Raw genomic sequence first — 22,237 nt, forward strand, 5'->3', positions numbered from 1 at the left:
CATTTTGCTATCGTCTTCGAAGGTCCAAATGTCATATGGTCGACCAGTCGGTTGTGTTCTTGTAACCATGTATAATCTAAATCCGAGACGGTCCTCATGGAAAAAACTTTATCAGACAACTTTTACTCGTCACGGAAACACAAACCATAAAAAATAGAATACCATGTGGTGGACATGTATAACACCCGAATCTCCTTACCACATGGCAAAAACATTCCATTGCTATTAAAAAAATTTCAACAACGTTCTCAAACATTTCAAAATTAATTAAACTATTTTCACTACTGCATATGCACTAAACAATGAGAAAACACACACATCAAGTCCAAATTCACCGAACACCCCTGGTAGAGCCCCATATAACTTTGCAATCACTACGAACTGTACCTCATTAGTGATGGGGGTCGGGTTTCGTTGGCTAATGGACGCCCATGTAGGCGACTCAGCCATGTTTGAATTGGACTAAAAAACCCCTAATAAAACTTAAACCATAAACCATCAAACCCTAAAGTCAAACCTTATCACCTACTAAATTCTAAACCCTAAACACTAATTCCATAAGATAATACCCTAAAACCTAGACCCCCTAAACCTTAGAAGTCCTAAACCCTACACCATAATTCCAGACCCTAAACCTAAAAAACCCTAGAGCTTAAAAACACAAAACCCCCAAAACCTTAAAAACCCTAAACCCTATCACCTACTAAACTCTAAACCCTAAACACTAATGACAGAACTTAATACCTTAAAAGCCGTAAACCCTACACCCTAATTCCAGACCCTAAACCCAAAAAACCCTAGAGCTTAAAAACACAAAAACCCCAAAACCTTAAAAACCCTAAGCCCCTAAACCTTAAAAACCCTAATCCGTAAAATACCCTAAATCCTTAACCATAAACCCTAAACCCTAATTACAGGACCCTTAAATACTGAGCAGCAAACCCTAAAAATAATCCATACACGAATCAAGAATTTAGACTATAAACCGTACCCTAAATCCCACAATAATGCACAAATAACCCCCAATTAGGAACTGAAAATAAATTTAAATTGAATAAAATACTAATTTAATAAAAAAATTAGGGTTTAGGCATACCTTCTGAAATTTGGGGAAAACCAAAGCCGAATGGGGAAATCAAGGCCTAATCAAAGTAGAAATTAAGCAATTGATACCCAAATGTCCAAAATCGAAGAAAATCAAAATGGAAATGGGGAAATTGAACGAAATCGGAAGGTATTTTTGGGGAAAAGGAGAATAGCCAGAGAGATAAGGGAGTGGGAAGCTGAAAGGGAGAAGAGAGGGAGAAGAAAGAGAAGAAAGGAAGGTCCGGAGGGAGGAGAGAGAGAGAACGAGTTCGAGAGAAGAGAGGGAGTCATGGAGACGAGAGAGGGCGAGGTCGAGAGAAGACCGAGAGACGAGGCCAGAGACGAGAGGGAGCTGAGACGGTGGTCGGAGATGAAAATCCGATCGATTTTATGGTAGTAGCGACGCCGGGGGCGTAGGGAGATGAGAGAGGGAGTGCGGGAGAGAGGACGAAAAAACAAGAAATGACAACGCGCAAGGGGTGCGAGGAGAGAGAGGGGAAAAAGCCAGCGTCACGCGTCCTTCAACTCAAAGAAGATCAAACAAGGCCTTCTTCAAGATGAAGGAAATTAAACCGTGGAGATAAATGACCCATTCATCCCCTGCATCGAGATGAAGTTTTATCTGCGTTTTACTAACGACTTCAAGTGTTGAAGGGCGTTATGCGGTTAAAGATCATCTTGTCCTTCAAGTTGACTAACCCCCAAGAGGTAGAAGGGCCTACATAGAGAGAAAGAAGCCTTTTTAAATATTTATAATAAATATATTTTAAATAAGAAAATTAATAAAAAATATATTATATTATGTTACATTTTATATATTTTTATATATTATATAAAATAAATTTATATTTTTTTATAAATATTAAATTTATATTTTAAATTCTTATACATATGTAATATCATATTTTTATATTATATCACAATTATAATATTTTTATAATTCTGTTATATCATATTATGGGCAAGATGGGATATTTTTAGCGTTTCCCAATTTGTTATTTGTCAGATTCCACATAGGAAAGAAGCCCACTGTGCCTCGCCCGTGTTATCACAAATTATTCATGGTAATCAAATATTTTAGAACTCTCAAAATCCCGAAGATTTGTAATTTTGTAACCTACATTCTCCCAGTCTCTCTCGTCTCACCATTGTCGTTTATCATTTAGCCACTGAGCTTCGCCCCTTCGAGCTTTTGTGCGTCACTCTCTTTCCGCGTCTTCTCGCGGGACATTTCGCTCTTTCAACAGGGCATCTGTAGGGTTCAGACATCATTTTGTCCGGACAATCTCTGGAAGTGAGGAAGATAAACCGAAAGCCCTAGCTCATGTCTGGTCCTTATCTAGTTATCTGAAACCCTAAGCTAGCTCGCTCGATTCAGTGACCTCTTTGCATATTGGAACTCGTCAACTTAAAATCTACCCGAGTCCATGGGAACTCTGTTATGTTTTTGTAGAAATTACTATCCCATTTTGGGAGGTTAAAACAACTCTAGCTCAAGGTAGAGATTTATAATTTCGTATCTTTTCCATTTCAGCATGACTTCTTTTTGCTGGTACAACTTGATTTGATGGTCTTTTAGGGTTTAACGCGCTGTGCTTTGTCTCCCATTGTCAAGGTTCTCATTTTTGCAGATGTCCCCTCGGAATTGTCTTCTACTGGTTAATTTGTTTTATTTTCTTTTTTGCCTTTTGGAGTTCTGGGATTTCGTTCCATGGTTTAAGTGAAGAAGGAGAAGAGCCATGGAGGGAGACGAGCGTCTTGTTATGATTGCTTGCGTTGTGTCCGGGACGCTTTTCTCCGTTCTGAGTTCGTTGTCTGTTTCTATCCTTTGGGTTGTAAATTGGCGGCCATGGCGGATTTACAGGTAACTTTTTGTTTTTCTGCTCTCTGGTTTATCTCAATCGAAGTGGTATTCTTCATGTTTTACTCTACGCTAGTGAGGGAAGCTCTTCTGTCTATATTCTGTTAGCTAAGTTGATAAATTACGTTAAATGGTTCTCAATATTACTTCCGCGAGTATCAATGCTTCCACACTGAAGATATAAAACTTTTGACGGGGAAAAGCCTACCGTTATTGATTGCAGATGTGTTCAGAGAAATGTTTTTATGTCCCCGGAGGAATAGATTGTGCAAATTATCCAACATTATTTCTGTTTTTGTTTCTCTTCTTCTCTGCATATTTGGGAGAAGGATATTTTGAAGTGTCTGTGGTTAAACTTGCTAGCATTAAATGCTATTAGAGATTTCTAAGTATACAACGGCATATTGATCTCCGTCATTTATACAAGCTTTTTAGTCTCTTTTCAGCCCTAGCGCAGAATCCGTGTCATTAAAAATGCAACTTATTGCAGTATTTTATTTTAAATGTCTTTTAGGCGGAAGTGTTTTTGGTGGATCTTGTTGATAATTTTGGTAGCCATTTTAGTTGAAGAGTCATATTTGATTGCATATAGAGCATTAATAACTGAGCTGAGTAATCATTATGATCTGCATTGAACCAATCAGATATTGTAAAGAGCTATTTAGATTCACCATTTAATGCCAGTGGATGGAATAAATTATAAAAGATCTGACAACTATATTCAGTTGTTATTCTGGCTATGCTATTAAGGTTGATTTGTCTTTCACTTGCATATCCTTAACTGTTTAAGTCGTAGTATGTATAGACTGGTAGCAAATAAAGCGCATAGTTTACCTTTCTCTTCCACCAGTAATGTGTCATGTTACAGTTGAATATGGGCCTTATTAAATATGATGGATATGTTTGTAACTTTATAAGCGTCATCATGACTTTATTTGCTGCTCTTGCATTAATGAGTAAACCTATGCCACAACATTCAAAAACCAAGAGCTGTTTAAGCCCACAGGCATATTTTATTTCAAATGTCTTTACTGGTGGTTCTGTCACTTGCCTACTATTGATTCTGTCTTCCATCAGCTAACTCAGTAGTGGATATTTCCTCTTCATTTTCACACTTTATGATGATTGGAAGATCTTGTGTATGATAATGCTTGTCTTGATTATGTTACAACTCTAGCGTTGAGTCAAGAGTTAGATAAGCTAAGGCGGAGGTTCTACTTGTCTTGCTTGTTCTAAGGTGCAAAAGTTTTTTTTGTTACCATTTTTTCCTTGTGGGGTTTTTTTTTTTTTCAAAATTGATGTGGATGGTATTTTCTTTATCAAGGATTCACTTGATGGATGCAAAAAATGATAAATGTCGTGTCAATATGGTGATATAACTGAGTTTCTATTGTTTCTGTCTTTAAGCTTCATGAAGATTCGATTATGAGCTTTTGAAGATATATTATGCTGTTGTGTTTTCACATTTGTTTCATAGATGAGTGGCTCTCTTTGTTTGTATCAATATAACTCTACTATAGAGTTTTTAGTTATTGAAGTCCTTTCAATTATGTTCTATTGTGTTGAATTAAAATTCCTAATGATGATAGTATAAATGTCTTAAAAAACTTCAACATCTTTTTTTTGTTTTGGAAGAACTTCGACATCAACTTCAGAGATCCATCTTCTCATTTTACTGTTCGAGTTTACGGTTTGCAACTACAAATGAAGTAAAAAAAGAAAGAAAAAATGAGTTGGAGAATTGCTTCTATCAATTAGGTCATGTAACGGTGTAGGGATTTTTAATTAGGGGTGGCATCGAGCTGAGTCAAGCTCGAAACATAGAGTCAAGCTAGAACCTGCATATGTTCGAGCTTGGTTTGATTTGAATTTCAAACTCGACGAGCTCGAGCTCTGCCTCGAGCCTAAAATTAGAATTGAGCTCGAGCCAAAGAATTTAAACCGAGTTTGAGCTCGAGCTGGTTCGAGCTCCAACCTTCTTTTAAAATTGTGCATAATAAACTACACATAAAATTATGCATAAATTCTACATAAAATTGTGCATAATAAACTACAGATAAAATTATACATAAATTCTACATAAAATTGTGCATAATAAACTACACATAAAATTATGCATAAATTCTACATAAAATTGTGCATAGTCTTGAAAACTTGATTCAACCTTGGGTGTGTATAGTCTATAGACTATACTGATATATCTTATTTCATAAATATAACTTTTATCCTATTTTGAATGATAATATAAGAGCAAAAACAACATAACACGATAAAAAATAGTTCTTTGCGAGGTTTGCCTTAAGAGGGATGAACTTGGCTATTAATGAATTCTCCTCTCTTTTCAAAATCTCACTTTGGGTGCGCATAAATAAAGAATTTCTGTTAATTGTATTTATATTTTAATTAAAGATTTGTGGAGACGGACTGATGACCTACGAAGGGAGAAGATTGGAGATTGTGTGAGGATAGGCAAGAATGGGACAATAGGGTTGGTAGGAACAAGAACAAGACATCTAATATCGATGAAGCTCACGGATACTCTCTGCCTTTGCCCTTTTTTTAATTACTATTTGGTTTGTTTATTTGTCCATTTAGCAAGAGGTAGAAATCTCCCCTTTTATATCTTTGCCAATACCCATATTTTTCTCATTTAGTAGGTACGAATTAAAAGGTTGGGGAAGGAGTTTTTGAAGAGGTGATCTTATAATGACAAGGCAGGGTCTTATTCCTATTTTTCGTCAAATAAGAAGAAACCAAAATAATAATCAGAAAAGAAAAGACCAATCCTTTCACAAAATCGAACAATTACTTTCTAATCATAGATTCATAAGTAGAAGATAATAAACAAAAAAGAAGAAAACCGAAATTTTCACAAAATGGAACCCTTGAGAAGGAATTTTCCTCAAAATCAAAAGAAAAAAGTGGTCAAACTTACCTTTTACGTAAAATTGCTTCTGTCGGCAATACCAAAAGTCAGCTAAAGCCAATTGAGAGATGAAGAAGTTGAGGAATAGGTTAGGACAAGGTCATGCGAGGAAGAAAATCGGCATCACAGTGGGCGCAGTGAGTCCGAATTCGATTTCGCGAATCAATCGCTCGGATTAGTTATGGAAAACTGAAAAGAAGGGAGGATTAGAGATGATTGGAGTGCGCCACTGATTTTCCTGTCTAGACTCTGGAGTTTCAAAAAGTTCGAAACGTACCTCCTAAAATCGAAGGAAAGAGGAAATTGCAAATAGGTTGTGGAAGCTAAAAAGGGGGTTTCGGTGTTAAGTAACCAAACCGCGGCTCAGTAGAGTTTGGTTCGGTTACTTAAACGATTGTGAACCGCCGCTCAAAACTGAATCGAGCCAGGGCCGAGCTGAGCTTGAGCTATTCACAAACTAGCTCGGTTCGATGCAACCCCTATTTTTAATGGTTTCCAGAATATTCAATTATCTGAAAGCTTAGCTATTTCTTTCTTTGTTAATTTTCTTTGAACAATATGACTGAGCTATTATTACAAGTTTGTTGCATGTGGCTTGCTTTTTTAATTGTGTACTGATGATATGGATGGGTTAAAATACTTCCATGGTATCTAGTGTAAGTTTCAATAGCATCTAATACAAGTTCCACCTATTGGGAGCATGTTATTTAGTCTATAACTTGTTGCTACGTTTTTCTGAGGCTTGATTCTGTGGCTGCTGGTCAGGATATATTAATTGCCTATTTTGCATGATTTTCTTCTACTTTCCATGGTTATTTTGTTTCATTTTTGGTTTTACTATGTAATTAGTTTACATTTAATGTTTACTAATACTGTTACTCTTGCACCCTCTTCCTTGTTCTGATATTCTGATGTTTCTATATTGCATCCCCAGTTGGATCTTTGCCAGAAAATGGCCGGATGTTCTACAGGGTCCTCAACTGGGCCCATTATGCAGTTTACTATCTCTGTCAGCTTGGGCACTTGTTCTTTCTCCTATTGTGGTGCTTATCATGTGGGGTGCTTGGTTAATTGCAATATTGGATCGGGATATAATCGGTCTAGCTGTCATCATGGCGGGTACAGCTCTTTTACTGGCATTTTATGCCATCATGCTATGGTGGAGGACTCAATGGCAAAGCTCAAGTATGGTTTTTTACCTTTCTTTTATAGTTAGAAAAGCTCTTATTATAATATAATCTTGGTGTCTCATCTTAATAAAAGTTGCAGTAGTTTCCAGTACAAGTTGACCATCTTCATGTCTTTTGGTGAAACATCCCGGTACTTTAAGATTTTGCTTGTGTGATTTACAGGAGCTGTTGCTATTCTTCTACTTCTGGCTGTGGCTCTTCTCTGTGCCTATGAACTCTGTGCTGTATATGTTACAGCTGGTTCGAGTGCATCACAGAGATATTCCCCGTCTGGTTTCTTCTTTGGTGTGTCAGCCATAGCATTGGCCATCAACATGCTTTTTATATGCAGAATGGTGTTTAATGGTAATTCTGAGTCCCTGATGTTGCTTGTTTGGTTGAATTTTTTTGGCTGTGCAAAATAAGCTGCAAATAATGAGCTGTTTGATCATATGTCCTGGATGTTGATATTGCAGGAACTGGGTTAGATGTGGATGAATATGTGAGAAAGTCATATAAATTTGCTTATTCTGATTGTATTGAAGTGGGTCCAGTAGCTTGCTTACCAGAACCACCTGAACCAAATGAACTATATACTCGAACATGTAGCAGGCAAGTCCATGAGATGTTTGTTCCGTTTTAAACTTAATTTGGATGCCTAGTGTCTTTGTTGTCTATTTATGTTTTTGTGCCACATATACTTTGGTGTTACGTCTTGTGAATGATTCTCATTTTCATCGTATCAAATAACCTGTGGTCTTTGTTGTTTGAGCTGTTTTGTTTGTCACCTTTTCTGTAGGGCCCTGCACCTTGGACTTCTGTATCTGGGTTCACTAGTAGTTCTTCTTGTTTATTCCATCTTATATGGTCTGACTGCAAAGGAGGCTCATTGGCTTGGTGCCATTACATCTGCTGCTGTTATTATTCTTGGTAATACTATCTTTTCAAGATATGCTGTTTATTTTGTCTATGTTCTTGTGTTATTGGGGCATGTTTCTATTTACTTATTAGTGTGAAATGTTCAGACTGGAACATGGGAGTATGCTTATTTGGTTTTGAGCTGCTCAAGGGTCGAGTGGCAGCATTGTTTGTTGCTGGAACATCGCGCATTTTCCTCATATGCTTCGGTGTACATTACTGGTATGTTGTATCCTTGAAGTATTTTCATGATTGTCCTGATTGGTGTGCATTTAACATAACTATTTTATCAATTTTTGGAGTTTGTTACAGATTAGGAAATAGCATATGTTCTCTGACACTAGCTATTTAATGTTCTCTGAGAAGAATTATTACAATTATGCACTCCTTATCTATTTCAGTTATTGAAATCTATGGCCTTGTTAGTGCCTTTACTCAGAAATGTATATCCCAGGAAATAGATCTGTGCCTTTTCTCAGAAATGTATATCCCAGGACAAATAGATAAGGTTTTCCAGTTGTTGCTTTCTTTGAAATGATTAACTTGAAATGCAATTATTACTGCATTCCCCATAAAAAAAGTTGTTTACTATGTTATTTTGTTTATGATTAATTTATCCCTATCTTTGACCTTTTATTGCTCCTAACTTGTTTGCGATAACAATGCCTAGTTGCTGTGGGATCTTATCCAAGGTTTCATAACCTCAATTAGTACTCAAATAATTCAGAATTGAAATGCTTGTGGCTGTAACATAGGAAAGGGGAAGAAATGGGGAAGAGCTATTGGAGCCTGGTGTGAGAGAGCATGGCGGAAGTGGGGAGAAAATGAAAAAAGTAAAAAAGGGGAACGGAAGGGGATGAATGAGAGCAAATAGGGAGAGCGTAAGGCCAGAAGGAAAAAGTGTGAACAGAGTGGCAGAAAGAAAAGGTAAGAGTGAGAGAAGTAAAAGAGAGTGGGGAGAGGATGGGAAGGGCAGGAGGTAGTCGATCTGTTAAAGGGGAAAAAATGGCATGAAAGAACTGGATAAGATGGAAAGAAGACATCAGAAAAATTGGCATTTCTCCTGGAATCAAGAACCCCAACTTTTAAGGGTGGAAGGAGGTGTTTCATCTAGATATACTTTTTTCAAGAAATAAGGGAATATTTTCCCTGGAAATATGCTTTTAGGGTACAAATGCTTCTCAGAATTTCTTGGGAGGCTATTGGGATGCTTGCTAGAATAAGGTGCAGATATTTGAAATAGGAGACGTTAAAAAGCACCTGTGACTTGCGCTCATGTCCCAAATCCAATTTGTAGCATCATGTTGAAATTATTGGCCCATTTGCCTGCTCTGTGGAGTAGATGAAAGAAGCAATTAGAGGTTTCTTTGTCTTTTTCATGTCCTTGTCAACTTGCAGAATCAATTGCTAGGTGATGTTTGTGTTCTGTCTATTTTTTATTTATTTTTCTGTGAGGTGTGGCAATAGACTGTTTCGAAGGCTTGGATGTAAATAGCTCTTGATTTAGCTCTTATTGTTTTGCTTTATTTATTATTAAATATTTGACTTTTTAAAGGTGCTACGTGTGATTATGATCTGAAGGTTTCTCTCTTCTCCCTCCAGGTATTTAGGACATTGTATTAGTTATGCTGTTGTTGCATCTGTACTTTTAGGTGCTGCCGTGTTTCGCCATCTCTCTGTTGTGAACCCCTTGGCAGCAAGAAGAGATGCTTTGCAGAGTACTGTAGTGCGCCTGAGGGAAGGGTTTCGACGGAAAGGCCAGAATAGTTCATCTAGCTCATCCGAAGGGTGTGGTTCAAGTGCCATACGTAGCAGTAGTGTTGAAGCAGGTCAACTTGGTAACGCTATTGAGGCTATATGTAGGAGCAGTAGTGTAACTTGTGGAGGTGATGGTGGTAACTGGAACAATATGGTCCTAGGTGGTGCTACTATTAGCTCTCATGAGGGCATGAACAGTGACAAGAGTATTGATAGTGGAAGGCCAAGTCTGGCACTTCGAAGTAGCTCATGTCGTTCTGTCATTCAGGAATCTGATGTTGGAATCTCTGTTGATAAACATTTTGATAATAGTAACAGTTATGCAGTTTGTTCAAGTGGTGGTCTGGAAAGTCAAGGCTGTGAATCAAGCGCATCAACTTCAGTTAATCAACAAACACTAGATCTCAACCTGGCTTTGGCTTTACATGAGAGATTAAATGATCCAAGGCTGACGTCAATGTTGCGAAAGAAGGCAAAGCAAGGTGATCTTGAATTGGCAAGCCTTCTACAAGACAAAGGTCTAGACCCTAATTTTGCTGTGATGTTGAAGGATAAAGGCCTGGATCCTACCATCCTTGCATTGCTACAGAGAAGTAGTTTGGATGCTGATAGAGATCATTGTGACAATACAGATATTGGTGCCACAGACTCAAATAGCCTGGATAATGCCATGCCTAATCAGATTTCATTGTCCGAGGAACTCAGGCAGCAGGGTTTAGAAAAATGGCTTGATTTTTCTAGGGCCCTCTTTCATCATATAGCTGGCACCCCTGAGCGTGCGTGGGTTGTCTTTAGTTTTATTTTCATCCTTGAGACAGTTGTCGTGGCAATCTTTCAGCCAAGGCCAGTTAAGTTGATAAATGCCAGGCATCAACAGGTGATAATCATTTTTGGAACTTCATTCCTGATTATATCTTCTTTGTTTTGCTTACCCAGCCAGAGTATCTGTGCAGTTTGAGTTTGGCTTCTCGGTGTTGCTTCTCTCCCCTGTTGTTTGTTCAATTTTGGCCTTCCTTCGGTCACTTCAAGCAGAGGAAATGACAATGACCTCCAAACCACGGAAGGTACTTCATGAAACTCTGCAAGCATGTGACAAAATTTGTCTCATGTTAGAAGCAGCACACCCGATGCTTATTTCATTGCCATATTATTTTCAGACTAGATTAAAGCTTGTTTAATTACTCCAATCTTATCTTCTGTTTAAAAATTGCGGTGGGTTTCATATTTTATGTTTCTATATGTGTTGTTCAGTTACATCTGTTTATTGGAGTAACTCATTGCTTTTGATTACAATCACTTTATGTGCCTATGTAGTCCGAGAAATCTATATGGTCCTAATATTTGATGTTTGAAGTGATTTGACTGAGTGTGTATTTCCATACAAAAAAGAGAGTTATTCTTTATAGCTTAGCAATGGGTAGAATAGTATGGCTGTGATTGCTCATTTTAGTTTTACAATTCCCGCATGTGCCTTTATAGCTTGATGCTTATTGTTTTTTTTTTTTTTTTTTTTGAAATGATGCTGGATTTTATTAAGATAAAAGCTCAAAAGAGCAAATTATAAAGGAGAGAATCCTTCCCATACAATGAGAGATTGTTGGGAAGTTCTGAATTTGAAAGCAGAAACTTTGAGAAGATAAATAAATCCAGCCAACCTTAGCTTTACCCAACTTTTTGTTCCTTTTGTAAGTCTTGTTTTTAACTCGAATGTCTTTTGCTTCAATATTTTTACAACTATACCATTATTTTTATTTTATCATTAAAAATTAATAAAAATAAGAAAAAAAAATTTCTGTATCTGGAATAAATGTAGGATAAGAAGAAATTAAGTTTTAAGTTGTTTGATTTAATTTTGCTGTAAAATAAAAATGCGATCAACAGAAATTTACTAATAATGATAGCTGAAAATTGCCTTAGCAATTTCACACCTGAAAATATACTTAGCCATTTCACTTTTTATATGAAGTTTGCGATCTTCATTTTGTTGCTTCCATTTTTTGACATACTTCTATGAATTGCATATTGCTCATTTACAAAGAAAAAAGGATTCTGATCTTGCATCCTATTTGAGCACACCTTATGCTCAAAACGTATTTGAAAATCTTGCTAGTGTGACGTTGCTCAGTTGAGGAACTTGTTTCTTCGTGGCACCTGTTTCTGTGTGTCTTTGTCTTGTCTTTGTGTCTGTCGCTCTCTGTCTCTGTGTTATCTGTCTGTCTGTCTGTCTGTCTCTCTCCTTCTCTCTCTAAATAATTTTTATCTGAAAAACCATTTCTTGTTTAGCAGTAATATTCTTATGCATCGTAATATTCTTATGCATTTCTAATTCTTACAGTATGGCTTCATCGCATGGCTGTTGAGTACCTGTGTTGGCTTGCTGCTCTCTCTTTTAAGGTTTGCACATTTCAAGTTTTTGATTAGCAGTTTACATAATTCTATTGTTTCTTGTAGGTGCTGTTGTGATGTTGTTCTTTTTGACTAATGACATCATATGGAGAGCCTTAATCATGTTTGTTATTTGTAAAATTACATCATGCATGTTAGCTACATAATCTTCTTAAAACCTTCGTTGCACTTCTTGGCAAGTCTACTTGCATATTGGGCAAGTCATGTTGGTTTTTGGAAATCCTGGGAAGATTATCATAGAGTGGTAAAAATGTACTGTTAGAGATTATTATAGCGTGGTAAAAATGGTATCAGAGCCGATAAACCCGAGACCGAATCGGGTATTGCATCCATGGGAATTCTCACTTGTGATGTGTGTAGCGAAGCAGGGCTCTCCGCCCATGGGTGTCGGCATCCCTTAGGTAAGGATGTCCGGTTGGGCTGATAGGTACCTTTTGCTGCTGCGCTGCCGTGCCCTCCTTTGTGAACCCATTGGAGCATTTATGGTGGCCCCAACCTGTGCCGTGACACTGGTAGTATCCAGGTGAAATGGTATCAGAGTGCCCAAGATCTTGATTGAGGTAACTCATCTCAAAAGAGTCATCTTGGAATTTAGGCTACTCAAGATGACTCATGGTATTTAAGTGGCGTAGCCCTGCTTAGAGTGAGTATGGTTCTTATTATTATTTTTTATTGTTATTGCTAATTATTATTATTATTATCTTAACTGAATTGTACAGAATTGATGTTCTTCTTTTTTTGTCAATTTATATGGAGTGGGACCTTTTTCCTGGTTTTCCACTTATGCCTTCAACTCCCTTTTTCATATAAGTGCTGTTCAAGTTTTGTTTTTTGTTTTTTTGTTTTTTTCAGGGGGGTGGGGGGGGGGGGGGAGAGGTGAGAAACTGTTATTATTAAGAGGAAGAAGAGATGATGCAATGATCTCCAAAGGAGAGCAAAACACTTAAGAAAAATGAGGTCAACAGTGGACAAATGCAACATCTAGATGTTGAAGGCAAGATCCCAATGTAGCCATGTAAATGACTGGAGTAGTTGGTGCTATAAGGAGGTGGATCCAAAATAAGGAAAAGATCTGTAAAGGTCAACCATCTCATTATCAGTTGAGGGTTTTTTTTTTTTGTTTTGGGTGTTCAAAAAGGAGAGTTTATCTTTAAATTTATTTTCAGCTGAGTTGTTAGATGTTTTTGTCAGAAAGAAGCCGCAATAACTAAAAAAAACAAAAGAGATGGCAAAATTGTAATTGTTTTGTTTTAGAAACTCATTATTAATTCCAGAAATAAAGAATATGTGAGGGAGAGAACCCTATTAAACTAACGTGGGATTCTGAGCTCTTTCACTTTTGTCTTCTCTCAAACCTTTTGAGAGACACTAAAGGTATCAGACTTTTGTCCATACACTACATAGACTTTTTCATATAGGTATGGACTGTTGCTGCATTGATATTAGGGTGTTTTTCACAGAAGATAAGCAGGTTATGATTCAGGTTTTTGCTGAGTATCAAAGAGTGTATTGAAAACTAGAGAAGAAGCTAGAAGTGGAGCATTAATCCACTGGTTGAGAGGTTAATGTCCTCTACAAGTTTCTAGTTCAGAAGCTAAACCTAGAGGCTGTTAGGGTTTTGTGTACAGATGCATGCGGAGTCCTCCGATTCATGGACTCTTGCTGCTAGACAAAGGTAGAATTCTTTTTGAAAGTGTATCAGAAAGGAACTCTTAGTATCGGTATCTCTGTTGGACTCTAGCTAATTGAATCTTTTGGTCTGCGTTTGATTGATGATTAGTTGGTACATGAAACTGGTTGCTTGCACTTTTTATGATGAATGTGCATGGAATGAAGAAATATGGTGTATAGTTGTGTGGTTTGTTTTCCTTCCTGATTGAATGGATACTTATGGTGATTTAGGGTGTTGAAGTAAACTGTGAAATGATTTGATTACTGGCCCACATAAGGACTGAGGTTACTGAAGGTATGGCTGAAGCAGGATATGTAACAAATGTGGATGGTGCTGGAGAAAAAGATGATGACTTTGGGAAAATCACAACAGCAAAATTGAATGGAGACAATTACATATTATGGGCCTGGGCTGCTGAACATTTATATTGGTGCCTGAAACAAAGATCAGTTCATTTTTGAGGCTTCACCAGTGATTTAAAGTTCTGATTGGAGAGTTGGTAATCTGGAGGTAATGTCATGGTTATTAAGCAGCACGGAGTCTTACATAAATAACCAAGTCATTTTTAATGAGACTGCTTTTGATATCTGGATGACCCTTAAAAAAGCGTTTTTTCTCAAGAAAGGAACTTGTCTAGAATGTATGAGTTGTACTCTTTTAAGTTTTACACCATGAAAAGAGGGGATATACCTCTCTTACAATTTGTAGGAGAGTTGGAAGGTGTTTGGCAGCAAATAAGCAAGTTTTATCCAATTGAACTGGATCAATCTATTCTTGAAAGTCAAAGACAAGAAACCAAGGTTACCATACTATTACATGCTATAGAGCCTAGTTATGATTCAATTCATGCACAGATCCATGCCAGGACAGATAAACCAATCTTTGAAGACACTGTAGCTAGTCTCATGAGAATGGAACCAGCTGTAAGTGTTGGTGGAAAACTTGAGAATTCTGCATTGAGTGTTAGTGGAAGCAACTTCGTATCAAGTGGCTGGGGTGGTAATGCAAGAGGTAGAGGACGGATAGGATTAAGGGTTCTTCCATGCTATTGGATCTGTGTGGGATTTAAGACCTCCAAACAAAGAGGAAGGACCTCACCTGCTGCATGGTACCAGCACCACTGTCTTCCCAAGGACAGTTCGTTGAGCATGGTACCAGTAGCAATGGAATAAGGAAGAGAGCGAGGAAAGGAGGGGGGCACAATGGAATTCTGGAATTGGGAGGATCTAGATCCTCGAAGTCTAGGAGGTACGTTTTTTCTCTCGGTAGGGTTCCATCATTTGGTATCAGAGCTGGTCAAACCTGGGCATGGTGAAGTAAAAAAAGCAATGGAGAATGAAATTGGTGGAGAAGGCGGTCTCGAGATTGAAAAATGCGATGGAAGAGCTGAAATCAGACTCTGGAGCCATACGAGAGGTCCTATTAGAATTCCGAACAGGGAAAATGGGGAATGAGAAAGGGAAGTCGCTGATAGGGGAATTGTTGACAAACAAAGTTGTCGGCAACGCATGGGCTGAAGCTTCGGGGTTGGGAAATGCAGAAAGAAGAGTTAGGAAGCTGGACATATTGATGTTCATTGGAGATGATCCATATTGCTGGCTTCATCGGCTAGAGCAATATTTTTCCATCAAAGGCGTCAGAGAGGAGATGATTCCGGCGGTGGTCGTCTGGTTGGAGGTTCGAGCCCTAAACTGGTTCCAAATGGTGGAGAGCTCCCACGGTGAGCTGGGAGCAATTCAAGGTGGCTGTCCTCCATCAGTTCAAGCCGTTGCAGTTCGGGACATTGTACGCTTCCCTTCTGGAGCTCTGGCAAGACGAAACGGTGGCAGAGTTTCGGGAGTGCTTCGAGCCACTCTCGACGCCGCTTGTTGAAGTCTCCGACGAGGTGCTGATGGGCGCGTTTGTCACGAGTTTAAGAGCTGAAATTTGAGCCGAGTTGTGAGTCAACCCCCGAGTTCACTCGTTGAACTCATGGAGCTGGCTCAATGGATTGATGAGTGCAACTCGGCATTGACTCGGGTGAGATAGAGTAAGTGGGGTGGGCCAAGTGGGTGGGGTTGGGACGCAACACCGAGACGATCATCCTAGCGTCGTCTCAGATCTCACTTGTGGGCAAAAGAGGAAGGACCTCACCTGCTGCAATAGTCGCGACGACACCTTTGCGGCAAGCGTAATTGCTGGGCTGCACCCTGCAAGCTCCACCGCGACGATTCCCTTCCCTTCATAGGCTCTTAGAGGCAGAAGCGCAGGAGAGGCGCAATTGTGGCCTCTGCTTCAAGTGCGATGAAAAGTTTCACCCAGGCTATCGATGCCGATTGTGCCAACTGAACATGATGCTGGTTGCCGGAGAAGGTGACAATGACGACACGATGGATGAATCAAAGGGACTAATCGAGAACGAAGAAAACTTACCCGATCAACAACTCGTCACCTTGTCCCTATGTGCCCTCAGGGGCGGCATGACCATCAACAACACACTGAAGCTGGACGGGATGAATGGTGACAAGTAGGTAGTGGTCTTGATAGACAGTGGCACCTCTCTCAACGTCATTAGCACAATCTTGGTTCAAGAGTTGGGACTACTGATGATCTAGGGTCGCGCCTTTGTGGTGACTCTGGCCGATGTCTACAATATTGGTGGCGACGACATCTGTCCTGATCTTGAATTGAACATCCAAGGAGTGAGGATCAAACAACATTTCTATCTCTTTGCTTTGGAAGGTGTCGAGGTCGTTCTAGGCGTGGCCTTGCTCTAGCTGTTGGGAGATGTTTGTTTAAATTGTCGAAATCTCTCTATGAAGTTCAAGGTTAATGGCCGCAAGGTAAAATTCCAAGGGGAGCCATCATTGTCCATGGTTGAAGTCTCTTTGAAGGTGATGACCAAAAGCATAGCCCAAGAAGGGCAAGGCTGTTTGTTGGAGTGTAGCAGTAGCCCTCAGCTGGATACGTATCCGGCCACTGACGCGCAATCAACACTATCAGACCTCACAGAGTTCCCCTAGGTGGGGGCTATGACCGGTTCGACCATGTGACCACTCGATTCCTTGGCAAGCGAATAGCTCGCCTCTGCGCACCCGACCTTACATGTATCCATTCTATAAAAAAACTGAAATAGAGCGGATTGTGAAAGAAATGCTTGCAGTCGGAATCATACAACCAAGCACCGACCCCTACACTAGTCCAGCCTTAATGGTTCAAAAAAAGATGGGGGATGATGCTTTTGTGTTGACTAGCGAGCTCTCAACAAAATCACTATTCTGACAAATTCTCCATTTCCATCATTGACGAACTGTTGGAAGAGTTGGGAGGAGCCAAGGTATTTACCATGTTGGACCTAAAGTCGGGGTACCATCAGATCAGGGTACGGGCAGAGGATATTCCTGAAACGGCATTTCAGACACATGAAGGACATTATGAATTCCTCGTGATGCCGTTTGGACTCACCAATGCTCCTTCAATCTTCCAAGCCCTGATGAATTGAATCTTCCAACCGTATCTCCGTAAGTTCATCCTTGTCTTCTTCGATGATATTTGAGGAAGACTCTCCAAGTATTAGCAAACAATCACTGGTACTCAACCACAAAAAATGCTCCTTCAACAAACCACAACTAGATTATTTGGGACATTGGATTTCGGGCAGCGGAGTGTCGGTTTACCCTTCCAAGGTGGAGGGATGCTCCAATGGGAAGTACCTCAAGATGATAAGAGTTTGCAGGAATTCCTTGGTCTCATAGGGTTTTACCGCAGATTTGTGAAGGGCTACAGGAAAATTGCAGCACCCCTCACTCGCCTACTCAAGAAGGACTCATGGGATCAAGAAGCATAGTCTGCCTTTGAACAATTAATAACCGCTATGACAGACAACCTTCAAAAGAGGGGCTTTACCATCTCTGACCCTCTTTTTGGTGTTTGTGAGGAGTTTGTTCAGCATATTCTCATTCATTGCGGGTACTCATGGTAAGTATGGATGGCGATTTTCCTGAAAATTATTCAGGTGGGACTTCATCAAGACCTTTTTGGCACCTTCCAGATGGTATTGGGGACACATTTGCCAAGAATTGGCAAGCTGCTTCTCTTTGCATGCCTTGCCCATATTTCGTGGTGTCTTTGGCTGGAGCGAAACAATTGAGGGTTTAACCTCAAATTCATCAATCTGGAAAGCACTATCTCTTGCGTGGTGGGAATGATCTCCAGTTGGTTGCATACTAGGAAGAAATTTGCCCCTCAAGCGGGAATATCCCTTCGCTGAAATTGGAGTCTTTTGGCTCATATGGCGGGGCTGGTCATGGCCGAATGGGAGCCTCCCACTAGCAACTGCATAAAGTTAAATTTTGATGGAAGTGGTTTGGGGTGCCCAGGACCAGCCGGTGCGGGTGGAGTCTTCAGAAATCACAGAGGAGAGACTATTCTTTTATATGCGGGGCCGGTTGGTATTGTTGACTCCAACACCGCGGAAGAGACTGCCCTTCTCCCATGGGTTGGAAATTTTCAAGGACTGCCTTCGTGGAAAACTGATGATTGAAGGGGATTCTAAAGTTGTCATTAGTTGGTGTTCTAGCACGGGCTTCCCCATGTGGTGACATTAGCCCACCATTTCTTCCATACCAGACATTGTATATTCTATTTCTTGTACGTGGAATCACTTTCCTCGGTCAGCTAATTCCTTGCCTGATAGGCTAGCTAAATTTGGAACATTCCAACAATCTCTTATTGTTTGGGACGATTCCCTCTCCTTGTAATTTTGCTCTTTTGAGCCTTTAATATAATCTAGCATTATTTAAAAAAAAACCGTTGTGACCTCGGTGCTTGTGCTAGCCATGCCAATTTTTTCCAAGATGTTTGTCCTCGAGACTGACGCTTCAGGAAAGGGAGTTGGGGCAGTCCTCATGCAAGAAGGGCAGCCCGTTGCCTACTTCAGCCAAGCCCTCTCAGAAAAAGCTCAGTTGAAATCTGTTTATGAAAGAAAGCTTATGGCCATGGTTCTTGCTGTCCAGAAGTGGTGGTCCTACCTCATGGGATGATGTTTAATAATCCGGACTGATCTGAGTAGCCTCCGCTTCTAATGGGACCAGCAGGGTGATGATTGGAGAGCAACCGAAGTGGGTCGGAAATTCATGGGTTTTGACTTTGAGATTCAATACAAACCGGGCTGAGACAATAGAGTTGCTGATGCCTTGTCCAGAAAGAACGAGTCATTCACCCTAGCAGGCTTGACTGGACTCGAGGACTTAGAGCATGAAATTCAGCAAGATGACCATCTTCGGTGAATCTGGTAAGACATGTTGGTCAACCCAAAGAGCCACCCCCACTACACACTCGTCCATGGCAGCTTAATGTTAAAAAACTGCCTTGCCTTTCCTCCCTTAGCAATATGCATTCCACAGTTACTCAAGGAGTTCCACTCCTCTCCCGTAGGTGGCCATTTTGGGTATGTCTGCACATATAAGAAATTAGCCAGCGTGCTGCATTGTATGGGTCTTCAAAAAGTTGTACCGCAGAATGTGGACTCTTGTGAAATATGCCAAAGAAGCAAATGCAACATTATCTCCGATGCAGGTTACTCCAACCACTTCCAATCCCCCTCCTAGTGTGGAAGACATCTCCTTTGATTTCCTAGGACTTCCGATAGCTCAAGGCTATGACATTATTTTGGTGGTGGTGGTCAGACTGATGAAATCTGGCCATTTTCTTCTCTTTAGTCACCCTTATACGGCCAAACAAGTTGTTGTCCTTTTTGTCAAGGAGGTTATTCATGAGTATGGTTTTCCACGATCCATAATGTCTGACAAAGATAAGGTTGTCTTCACCAACCATTTTTGGAAGGAACTCTTTTCACTCTATGACACGGAACTCTGTATGAGCTTGGCATACCACCTACAAACGGATGGCCAAATAGAGGTGGTTGACCGGTGCTTAGCAACTTACCTTCGATGCTTTGTGGGAGATCATCTGAAGTCTTGGCCCAAATGGGTCCCATGGGCAGAATTCTAGTATAATACTACATACCATAGGGTGGCGGGAATGACACCTTTTAAGGTCCTCTATAGGAGGGATCCCCAATCTTCTCAAGCTCCCATCCACTTCCTCACCAGTCCAGGAAGTCAACCAGCTGTTGTATGAACGTGATGCCATTCTACGGGAACGTAAAAGACAACCTCTCCAGGGTCCAAAACAGAATGAAATTGGATGCGGACTGTCACTGCCATGAGACCCACTTTCAGGAAGGCGATTTTGTTTACCTGAAATTACAGCCGTATTGCCTCAAATCCTTGGCATCTAAGCCCAACGAGAAGCTCAGTTACTATGGTCCCTATCAGGTGCTGGAAAAAGTGGGTCCTATTGTCTACTAATTAGACCTCCCCACGCATGCCAAAATCCATCCGGTGTTACATGTCAGCCAACTCAAGAAATCCACCCCCCACCCACATAAATCTCAGCCGGTACCCGTCTGCCTAACTGATGATCTCACCCTTTCAGTCCACCCAGCCATGGTACTTGACACCCCCCATCTTCTTGGGCCTCCACCCGAGGTGCTAATCCTATGGCAGGACCTCCCCGACTTTGAAGCAACATGGGAATCATATGACACCATTATCTCTCAGTTTCCTTCCTTCCACCTTGAGGACAAGGTGACTCTCAAAGTGGGGAAGGGTACTGATAGACCCTTTGATAACTAGGGTTTATACAAGAAGGGGCAAGATGAGAATTAACTGCCCAAAAGTGAGCTTGAGAAAGGCCTCGGGTCCCACAGATGGGGGGCCACTGAACTCCTGAAACATTGTCCTCTCAAGGACAGTTCGTTGAGCATGGTACCAGCAGGACAGTGCATTGAGCATGGTACCAGCAGCAATGGAATAAGGAAGAAGGGGAGGAAAGGAGGGGGGCATAACGGAATTCTGGAATTGGGAGAACCTAGACCCTCGAAGTCTAGCAGGTACGTTTCTTCTCTTGGTTGTGTTCCATCATGGACATTCTAACTTTGTCTTCTCTGATGATTTTAGTAAAGTTCCATAAGTTTACCTATTGAAATCCAGAGGTGAAGAGTTTGATGTGTTTAAACGGTTTTATGTTGAAATGCAAACTTAGTATCATGCCTCCATAGCCTTTTTTAGCAATGTCAATGCAAAGGCATATATGAGCTTTTGCATTTAAAGATTTCTGTTCATCCCTTGGTTTCTTCATCAATGTTGTTGTTTGTGCACCCCACAACAAAATGGGTTGGATGAAAAACCGATTGATGGCAGGAAGGGAATCACCTTCAACTAATATGGGGAGGCTGAATCCTTTAACAGCCAGATGAATGCTGTGTAGAAGAGCTTGAGTCTCACCCATGGTGGAATTAATAACGCCAAGAGAACCTGCACGCAAGAGGAACAATTCCTTTAAATACGCCCAAAGCCAACTTGACCCCGATTACCACACAAGCTTCCATCAAATTTGAGCTTAATAACATGGGGAGGAGCATTCCAAGCAGGTGGAGTTAAGAGTACAAGGATGCTGAAGAGCAATTATTGAAGACCACTTCTTTCTATTGATAGAGCAAGGAAACTGGGCAAAATCCTTGCGGGGGTGTGCAAGCAAGCTAGAGCCAAGCCCTATATAGGGGGAAATTGTCTTTATCATTGCTTTGGTACTCACCCATATATGAGGCCTCACACCTCTCTGAGCTGGCATACTTAGCATGCCTTCTTTGATGACACCTCTTTCTTTTGCATGCCAATGAACACTTGTGCTTCCATAACATGTTAGCTAGTTGCTGTAGTCAATGCACCCTTAGTTATCAATTACTTCATGTGGCTCTCACTAAAAATAACGGTTAATGTCTTCAATACCTATCTAACAGAGCTAACGGTATGATCTGGAATTCCATGACCTTACCTATCCAAATGCAGAAAATTGGTACTTATTTGTTTTTTGAAGACAAACAAAATATTAATATGCCCTCAAAGGATTTGATTTTCTTCCAAAGTTGTTTTACTTCTCTACACCTAGATATTGCATTGAATGGTTAAAGACTTGTACCATCTTTAGTAGGTCCGAGTTTATGCATTGCTTCAACATGTCGATAAAAGAGGTTGAGAGTGAAATGGGGCCTTGAGGAGCCATCAATGTTATAAAAATAGGGCCTTTAGCCTTTGACCTGGGAAGGTGTTTAAGTTTGGGTCATTCGCAAAAGCTAGAATTAGAATTGTATGATGTCATCAATGATGCCATGAATAATTAAAAAAAGTTACAGTTTGAAGGAGGGGTGCCCTTCTCCTATTTTCAAACAACAGGGTGGCTCCCCAACTCCTTGCCAACCTGTGAGGATAGAACAAGGGGTGAGGCTTGGCTATCCTCCCTTGCCACTTTCTTTTAAACTAGTCTGGGTAGGAGATGGCTGGCAATGGCAATAATGACATCTCACCCTTGAGGCTTTTGGTGAATTTCAGGTTATGGCC

The 22,237-nt window shown here is 40.3% G+C and overlaps 1 protein-coding gene across 5 annotated transcripts in view; it reads left to right on the plus strand.

Annotated features, from left to right (window-relative positions):
* Positions 1-2,228: 2,228 nt before the first annotated feature.
* Positions 2,229-22,237, plus strand: part of LOC137935900 (calpain-type cysteine protease DEK1-like) — a 38,470-nt gene continuing 18,461 nt past the window's right edge. For 2 of the 5 annotated variants that reach the window (XM_068780304.1, XM_068780308.1), the window contains exons 1-10: positions 2,229-2,584; positions 2,702-2,950; positions 6,808-7,058; positions 7,226-7,408; positions 7,519-7,654; positions 7,842-7,972; positions 8,068-8,182; positions 9,563-10,595; positions 10,672-10,782; positions 12,054-12,112. In XM_068780304.1, the coding sequence (XP_068636405.1) occupies positions 2,826-2,950; positions 6,808-7,058; positions 7,226-7,408; positions 7,519-7,654; positions 7,842-7,972; positions 8,068-8,182; positions 9,563-10,595; positions 10,672-10,782; positions 12,054-12,112 (2,144 nt within the window). In that variant the 5' untranslated portion in view covers positions 2,229-2,584; positions 2,702-2,825. The remainder of the gene's footprint in view (positions 2,585-2,701; positions 2,951-6,807; positions 7,059-7,225; positions 7,409-7,518; positions 7,655-7,841; positions 7,973-8,067; positions 8,183-9,562; positions 10,596-10,671; positions 10,783-12,053; positions 12,113-22,237) is intronic. The other 3 variants (XM_068780307.1, XM_068780305.1, XM_068780306.1) reach the window with 3 other exon arrangements.

This window comes from Aristolochia californica, unplaced genomic scaffold (genome assembly GCF_029961685.1).
Source record: "Aristolochia californica isolate CCGP_79_NKW_82.1479 unplaced genomic scaffold, dmAriCali1.0.hap1 SCAF_7, whole genome shotgun sequence".
NCBI classification, from domain to species: domain Eukaryota; kingdom Viridiplantae; phylum Streptophyta; class Magnoliopsida; order Piperales; family Aristolochiaceae; genus Aristolochia; species Aristolochia californica.